The 9,040-nt window shown below is 45.0% G+C and overlaps 1 protein-coding gene across 1 annotated transcript; it reads left to right on the top strand.

The window, feature by feature from the left end:
• The first annotated feature begins 750 nt into the window (after positions 1-750).
• Positions 751-7,028, top strand: gh1 (growth hormone 1). The gene is made up of 6 exons (XM_075453583.1): positions 751-861; positions 2,731-2,864; positions 2,942-3,058; positions 4,495-4,638; positions 6,553-6,699; positions 6,788-7,028. The coding sequence occupies exons 1-6, from the start codon at positions 852-854 to the stop codon at positions 6,848-6,850; spliced, it is 615 nt and encodes a 204-aa protein (XP_075309698.1). The 5' UTR covers positions 751-851; the 3' UTR covers positions 6,851-7,028.
• Positions 7,029-9,040: the final 2,012 nt, after the last annotated feature.

Raw genomic sequence — 9,040 nt, 5'->3', positions numbered from 1 at the left:
AGGACCCCCAGACCCCCCACACAAATGAGGTGTCCCTCAACCTTAGGTGGTGGTGGAGTGGCAAATTATGTCCCCACCAATGTCAACACCATTATTACGCCCTTGGAGTCAAGTGTTACTGGAGTAAAGTTTAAGAAGTCGTCTTCTGTCATATCTTCACAGTGAAGAAAAGGATGATGGAATTAACTCTTTAAATCTGGCTACAGCCTCCTCTGATAGACACCTTCTATATGTAAACTTCTTCTCAGAAGCTGTTTAGTTAAGTAAACTCAAGGGTTATCAGAAAATGTTCGGAAAAGGCAGGGTTTATGATCTGGTGGTGGTAATCTGTTATATTTTTCTGTGATCTTCTGTAATATAATGCACTAAACACGGTGTTATTGTCTATAGTGACTGTAGGAGACACCTCTGATGAAAAATACCTTTCAAAGGGAACATTTTGATCCTGTTTTCTGCTTTCAATGAATATATTTATTTGTTTTTTTGGCCATATGTTGTTTATAGGCTCCTTTATTATTCCCACTCATATTAATGTGTTTCAATGACTGATGAGTTTTTCCCTTCCAACATGTCCTGTGAGACGACTCCATCATCAACAGTCTGTTTTTAATGCTGCATGAATATAATTCAGAAGTTCTTCCATGTTAATGAGCACACGCTTGTTTGTTGGTTTCATGTTTCCGTCGATGAATTTAATCATCGAGTTTTCAGCTATAAAACCACAAAAATGAGCGGAAACGATCACAACTCAGATCCGATTCACCAGAACCAAAACCTGAAGCTTAAACAGAACCTGAACCAAAACCAGAACCAGAAGCTTAACCAGAACCTGAACCTATTCCAGACCAGCCATGAACAGAGGTAAGGCCTTCGGATCGCTGCTGTTACTAGCCCCTTTCACACTGAGGAAGAAGCCGCGTTTAATTCGCAAATTTAGTGTGTCCGCTGTTCCTTTCACACTGACGGTCCGGGCTGGCGTGTCAACTCGATTTGCCATTCGACCCCCGTCGGACCCTAGTCTTTTTGCCGAGCCGAATTTGATGTGAAAGCAATTGACGCGGGATGGACGTGGGCGTGGCGTGACCACCACAAAGCAATTGCAAGGTTGAGACGTGGTTCCAGTGGTTGTCGAAAGTTTGTTACCTTGCGCCTCACATGTGGCTCAGCAAGTTCCACAACAAAGTCGAAGGTTTGCCGCGACATCCGAAAATGCTTTCTCCATTCGTCGTCGTCAAAACTGTTCAGAGCATTGGACCAAAACACCAACCCTGGTGGTCTTGCCATCTTCCACACTCTTCTTGCAGACACATGTGTGTTCAGAGCCATGACAGCTCAACGTCTTCGTTGATTGCGTCGACGCTGTTCGCGTTCTTCTGCTTCAAATTGTCGATGGATTTCCTCAACTTGGAGATTTCAGTGCTCTTGTATTCTCTGCATATGTACTTCGGCGGCATCCTACGTTGTGACCATCCACACCCCGTAAATCAACATCTCCATGAACTGCATATACAATTGCAAAAACAAGTCCTCAAGGTGTCCCGCCATCGTTGGTTTGAAAAATTTGATACAGACAGGTGTATTTAGGCCTACCTCCGACGCATGGGTTGTGCCTACGTCATTGTACACGCCCAGCATTTTATGTGTTTCGTGTGACACTCTGCCACTAGGCAACGCCCCCTGAACTCGGCTTCAGGCGACACGGGCAACCTCATACACCAAGCTTTCACATTGCTCGACGCGGGACGAAGTGGCAATTTGGACCCGCGATGGTAGCGGATCTCAGTGTGAAAACAGTTACTGTTTGAAGCTTAACTCAGTACTAAGGCCAGCGGTTGGTGTGGTTCTTGTTGAGAACCGGTTCCCAGTGTTTCAATTCCTTGGAATCGTTTGGCGACTTTGCAAACGATTCCCTTATCGATTCCAGTGGGCGAGAATGACGTCACCACACAACGTTGCGTGGCGAGTCCAGCGCAGCCAGCAGTCAACAGTAAACATGGCGCCCAAGCGGTACAAACGCTCGAAAGTTTGGTTACACATCCCTAAAAAAGACGACAACAGGGCAACTTGCAAAGTGAATATTTCACCTAAGGGAGGAAATACTACCAACATGCAATAACTATGAATGAATGTCGCGTTTTCGATCCGCTCTGGACTAACGTTGGTGAATCTGAACCCAGCAACGTTAGCAACGTTAGCATGTCCTCGGCTAACACTGCAGGTAACTAACTAACTAACTAACACTGCCTATCATGTTAGCACCATTTGCCTCATTGTAAAACCTGCTGTTAGTAACGGTTAAGGTTAAATGAATGCCTTCTCAGGCATTACATTTAGATGAAATCATGAGAGACAGAGCCTGACTGGCTCAGAGCCAGAGGCTGGTGGTGCTACCCCCAGTTCACCTCTACCTCCAGCTTCTCCTTTCACTAGAGCAGGAAGAGTTAAATTACCCAGGCCAGGATAGACCAATGTGGACCTCACCGTTGTTGGGTTTGTGAGGTCATGACTCGTGTTACTTCTAAACTAAACAAAGTTGATGCTGATCGACCGGTTTGTTGTCCTTTTTCTCCAAATGAGAATCGATAAGGGAACCAACAAAGAACCGAATCGTTAAGCAGAATCGAAAATGGAATTAGAATCGTAAAAATCTTATCAATTCCCATCCCTACTCACTTGTCTCACCTGTCTGCCTCTCACCCGTCTCACTTCTCTCCCCCGTGTGTCTTTCAGCCATCCTCCTGCTGTCGGTCGTGTGTCTGGTGGTTTCCTCTCAGCCAATCGCAGACAGCCAGCGTCTGTTCTCCATCGCCGTCAGCAGAGTTCAACACCTCCACCTGCTCGCCCAGAGACTCTTCTCAGACTTTGTGAGTCTACGGCAGCCCTCAGGGACAAAAAGCTGGACCAACACGGAGTTTCTAACTGCTGTGATTGTGTGTGATAGGAAAGCTCTCTGCAGACGGAGGAGCAGCGTCAGCTCAACAAGATCTTCCTGCAGGACTTCTGCAACTCGGATTACATCATCAGCCCCATCGACAAGCATGAGACCCAACGCAGCTCGGTCAGTACACACTCTGTACTATACTCTGTACTCTGTGCCTCCTAAACTGGCAGCTGGTTCCACAGAGAGGGGCCTGATAACTGAAGGCTCTGCCTCCTAAACTGGCAGCTGGTTCCACAGAGAGGGGCCTGATAACTGAAGGCTCTGGCTCCTAAACTGGCAGCTGGTTCCACAGAGAGGGGCCTGATAACTGAAGGCTCTGCCTCCTAAACTGGCAGCTGGTTCCACAGAGAGGGGCCTGATAACTGAAGGCTCTGCCTCCTAAACTGGCAGCTGGTTCCACAGAGAGGGGCCTGATAACTGAAGGCTCTGCCTCCCATTCTACTTTTAGAAACTCTGGGAACCTCAAGTAAACCAAGTAAAAGGAGCTTGGTCATTAAAGGGACAGTTCGCTTCTTTTGACATGAAGCTGTGTAACATCCCATATCAGCAGCATCATTTCTGAACATCTTCTTACCCCCTGCTGCGTCCTGTGAGCAGAGTTCCAGCCTCGTTTTGGTGTTGATGAAGGTAGTCCGGCTAGTTGGCTGGGGTTTTAAAAAGTGTCTTGCTTCTCAGAACAATATGCGTTCAACAGAGTAATACATTTGCATCACAAAATGGTTCTCCAGGAAAAAGTCAGACCTCACAGACCGACCGGCCGGTGGCAGCAGGCAGTGATATGAAGGGAGAGAAAATAAGGCCAAGAGATTGTGAGGTCTGAGTTTGAAATGTTCATAAATGATGTTGCTGATCTCGGATGTCATACAGCTTCATGTCAGAAGAGGCGAACTGTCCCTTTAAGACCACATAACAACAACCCCCCCCCCCTTCATTGACATGGACAATTCCTCGCACATCTGTACTTTACACACTTCTGTTTGTGCAATTTCCCTCAGGTTGTGTGCAATATTCTAGCAACACTTTTGCACTAAGTGCATTCTATTTATTTATTTTTTTTATATTTTATATTCTTTATTCCGAGTGGTGGCACATAGCACTTCCATACCGTTTTATATTGTACAGTCTGTATAGCTTATATCTGTATAGTTTATCTAGCAATCTAGCAATGTTGACCGGATGTCGAGGAACGACATTTCGTTGTCAAAACTCACGTGTGATTTTGTGCAATGACAATAAAAGAAAGTCTAAGTCTAAGTCTGTATATGTGAGGAATATAAGATTGTGTAAGTTTAGATTGACCAACTGTGATGTGGAGTTAATGGAAACATGTTGGGATGAGCTGTGAAAGGCCGGCTCCACTCCTAGAGTCTGTAAAACAGTCCAAACACAGCTGAGGCTGCTTGGGCTTCAGATCACATCCCCATAAAAAATAAATAAATAAATAAATAAATAAAAAAGAAAAAGAAAAAAAAAAATCAGCAAAACAGGAAGTGCCTTCTGTAGACCATGTTCCCCGTGGATCAGAACTCTAAGTTATCTGTTGATTGGTGCAGGTGCTGAAGCTGCTGTCCATCTCCTACGGCCTGGTGGAGTCCTGGGAGTTTCCCAGTCGTTTCCTATCCGGAGGTTCAGCCCCCAGGACCCAGATTTCACCCAAACTGTCCGAGCTGAAGACAGGAATACTGCTGCTGATCAGGGTGAGAACACAGATGAATCACAGCCATGCATTACATCACATCACATCACATCACATCACACAGTCATTCTGCAGACGCTTTTATCCAAAGCGACTTACAATCAGTGTGTTCCACATCGGGAGGCAAAAGAACTTCAGGTAACAAGAAACCATAAGTGCATTTCCTTCCAAAACCAAACAGCCAAGAGCATAACTAGTGCAGAGTAAGTGCAGTAAGTTAGGTACCGAGACACATGGGAAGACAATTTAGGAAAAAAAGACAAAGAACCAAGAGATGATGTGTAGAAGGAGAAAAGAAGAGGACCCAAGACCGAACCTTGTGGAACCCCAGGGGTGAGCCTATGTGGCTTCGACACAGACCCTCTCAGTGTTACCTGGTAGGAGCGATCTGTCAGGTAGGATGACAACATGGAGAGTGCAGAGCCAGAAACCCCCATTCCCTCCAGGGTAGAGAGAAGGATGTGGTGGTTCACTGTGTCAAATGCTGCAGACAGGTCCAGGGTTAGGGTCCAGAAGAATCAGGACAGAGGAGAGAGAGTTAGCTCCAGCAGTTTGGAGTGACTCAGTTACTGCTAGGAGGGCCGTCTCAGGTGAGGGGCCATCCACCTTGAACCCAAACTGGTGGGGATCCAAGAGGTTGTTCTGGTGGAGGCAAGAGGACAGTTGTTTAAAGACAGCACGTTCAAGAGTTTTGGACAGGAAGGGTAGGAGGGATACCGGTCTGTAGTTCCTGATCTCTGAAGGGTCAAGAGCTGGTTTCTTTAGAAGAGGAGTGACTCTGGCAGAAAGCAGAAGGAAAAGAGCCTGATGTCAAAGACGTGTTAATGAGGTGGGTCAGGTAGGGAAGAAGATCAGGGGCAGCAGAATGAAGGAGAGGGGAAGGGACTGGGTCAAGGGAACTGAGTCCGACAGCCAAGGGGCAGGTGGAACTGATCGTCCAGAAGAAGATCGTCCTTAAAGAAGATCGCCCAGAAGAAGATCGTCCAGAAGAAGTCGGACATGAAAAAGTCGAGTGCCTTTGTTCTACAGTCTTAAGCCCTATTCGGACGGGACTAGTTCAATGGGGGGGACGTATGGTAATGTTGGTTAACCAGACGACGCCAGGGAGAAGAAATGACCAATTCGGACGGGACAAGAAATCCCTGTAATATTCATCTAACATGGGAGGAGTTGTTGGTTACGCACAACCGTCACATCCTGGATGCCATGCACGTCTTCATTTCACTTCCGTAAACCCCATCTGTAAACAGACATGGCGCCGACCAGGTCGAAGCAAGCAGCGCTTCATCCAGAACCTCCATGTTTGCAAACAGACACACCTAATTGTTTCTCTCTTTAAAAGGATGTGACGACATATTCCGTACTTATTACCGAAGGTCGCATTCGCACGGGCTTAGTATTACCTATGGTAGATACTCCGGACCGTTTCACAGGAGGTAGAATTCTCGGCAAAGTTTACCGACATACTCCGCTATCTTTACTGACATGGCGTGTTCGGACGGGACTAGATTTCCCGGTTATTATTACTTTGCCCCAGGTCCCCCTATTGAACTAGTCCCGTCCGAATAGGGCTTTAGTGTTTAAGACTGACGCTTCCAACAACAGAAGTTACTTTGTACCGCTTCACTAACTGCTGATTGTCTGCAGGAGTGCAGGCCCCTCCCACAGATTAACAGTTGGCCACTCTTGGCTGAAACTAGTCTCAATGGGGCTGTTATCACACAGTGAAACTAAACCAGCAGCAAGCCTACTTAGCAGCCAAAGTATAGCAAAAAGCAGCCTGGTACACAAGACAAATGTTACTTACTTATTCTGGATGAATCAAGTTCACAGTCCCTCCAGAAGTTAAAACCACACACACATCCTCTTTATGAGCATCCATGTTACCTGTGTGACTGACCACCTGATCCTTTAGGCCAATCAGGACCCAGCAGAGATCTTCTCAGACCCCTCAGCCCCCCAGGTGCCTTCGTATGGGAATTATTATCAAAGTCTGGGAGCCGATGAGTCCCTGAGACGAACCTATGAGCTGTTGGCTTGCTTCAAGAAGGACATGCACAAGGTGAGGATGGGGGGGGGCACAAGGTCATGATGGGGGGGCTGATGGTGTCATGATGGGGGCATGATGAAGATGATGACTGTACTTGCAGGTGGAGACCTACCTGACGGTGGCTAAATGTCGACTCTCTCCAGAGGCAAACTGCACTCTATGATCTCCAGCTGAAGCCCCGCCCCATGCTGATGATGTCACATGACATGGGTTAGAAGTAGCATTAGCGTAGCTTTATTTCTCCAGCAGATCAAGTTGTGACGGTGACATCACATTTCTGATGTCACACCAGCCGTGTGTAAAATAAAGTGTTATAAATAAATGTGCTTTGTTGCATCGAAGTGTGACTCGTCTCTTCTTCTGTGGGCCTGAAAGTGGTAAACAATGGTAAAAAGTGGTAAACAATGGAAAACAATGGTAAAAAGTGGTAAACAGTGGTAAAAAAAAAAAAGGTAAATAATGGTAAACAGTGGTAAATAGTTGTAAACAATGGTAAACAGTTGTAAAAAGTGGTAAATAATGGTAAACAGTGGTAAATAGTGGTAGATGTTTTTAGGATCCGTGGGTTGGAATCACCTGAGCCAACTGAGCCTGGGGGGGGGTTCACACAGGGAGGTTTAAGTAGCTTACAGGTGTGAAACTGACCTCCATGTTGATGCCAAGATGTAGGTTTCACTACTGAGTGGTGTTAATGTAATGGCTGATTATCTATCAGAGTAACAGAAAACATAAAGACGGCAGCACTGACAGTGTTCAGACAATTTCTTGCCATGAGTAATTTGCATGACTTTATATATTTCCATAATTATTTTCCTGATACCACTTTATTTATAAAACACTTTAAAAACAACAACAATGACCAAAGGGTGCACAATAAAACATCAACTTAAAGGAAGACCGGCCAAGGGTAACAGATAGAGAAAAAACACGAGATAAAATAATGACGAAAGTTAGTGAGTTCAAAAAAACAACAATAGGGTTAGGTTAGGTTAGGGTTAAAAAACAACAATAGGGTTAGGTTAGGTTAGGGTTAAAAAACAACAATAGGGTTAGGTTAGGTTAGGGTTAAAAAACAACAATAGGGTTAGGTTAGGTTAGGGTTAAAAAACAACAATAGGGTTAGGTTAGGTTAGGGTTAGGGTTAAAAAATAACAATAGGGTTAGGGTTAGGTATTAGGAGTTTATACTCAGTGGCTCCCCTCCTACGTAACGTCTCAGTTCAGACTCCTGTTCGATCACCATGGAGTTTTGTATAGGTGCCGGGGGGGGTGCACTGTCGACTCAGGACCCGGCTGGTGGTTGCTGCGTGTACTGGAATGGTCTTGGAGTAACTCAGGTGTCAGGGTTGGGATGGTGATGTAGGACACGGATGCTGACTTTTTCCAAAAGGAAAACTGGATTTATTATACAAAAACAAACAAAGTTCAAACGAAAGGTTAAAGTTAGCCGGATTTAAAAAAACTAACAGTGACAAAATAAACAAAGAACTTGGCCTGGCATAAATAAATACGTAACTTAAGGTAGGTGACGAAGAACATGGGGGAGCGCAGGAAACATGGCAGGTAAGTAGACAGGCAGGTCAGGTTGGTAGACAAACAAAGATCCGACGACAAGACAGGGGAGACAGGAAACTAAATAGAGGGCTGGAAGTGATTGGAGACAAGGTGCAGCTGGTGAAAATGACAGACAGGTGAGGGGAATGAACTAATTAATGAGTGAAGGGAAACTAAAACATGGCAAAACTAAAAACTAAACATGGGCTAAAAACCAAAATGTGACCCAAAACATAAAACTTGAAACATAAGTTCCATGGCGTGACATCGGGAGGCCATGGGAAACTTTTGAGTTTTGATTTTGAGTTTTGTTTCAAGTGGGTGCAATAGACACAGGATCCATATCGGTGTGTGTTATGTGCTGCAAAAGAAGGGAGAGCAGAAGAGGAATTATTCAATTTGATTAAAAATATTAAAGATTAATGTTAATTTTTCAAAATGTGGAATGTGAGTCCCGGTCATGGTTAGGCGTGCAGTCCTGTGACACAGCCTAGACCTGTTACCTTAGAGTTTAGAGAAAGGGAAAGGTTATATACATGATAATTAATGGGATTATGAATTTATTAAAAAAATATTAATTCAAAATTCATTTATCAACATGTGGCTTGTACCCCCGACTTATGGTTTAGGGTTAAAGCGGCAGTAGGCAACTTTTTTTTAGTCATATTAGCTTGAACTGTCATGGGATTCTGGAAGTAGAATATTAAATAGGCTGTTTAGGAAAAATAACGAAATCTGTAGCTCCCTCTGAAGCCTGTAATCATGCTTACAAAAACCGAGCGCTCCCGGCTGTTTTTAAC

Source organism: Odontesthes bonariensis, chromosome 21 (assembly GCF_027942865.1).
Source record: "Odontesthes bonariensis isolate fOdoBon6 chromosome 21, fOdoBon6.hap1, whole genome shotgun sequence".
NCBI classification, from domain to species: domain Eukaryota; kingdom Metazoa; phylum Chordata; class Actinopteri; order Atheriniformes; family Atherinopsidae; genus Odontesthes; species Odontesthes bonariensis.
Note: the sequence above shows the minus strand (reverse complement) of the source record. Positions and strands in the feature narration are given on the sequence as shown.

Bases quoted from the DNA above. Each gene is read 5' to 3' on its own strand.
- gh1 (XM_075453583.1), top strand. The intron at 2,865-2,941 runs GTGAGTCTACGG...TGTGTGTGATAG, and splicing joins AGAGACTCTTCTCAGACTTT to GAAAGCTCTCTGCAGACGGA. The intron at 6,700-6,787 runs GTGAGGATGGGG...CTGTACTTGCAG, and splicing joins TCAAGAAGGACATGCACAAG to GTGGAGACCTACCTGACGGT.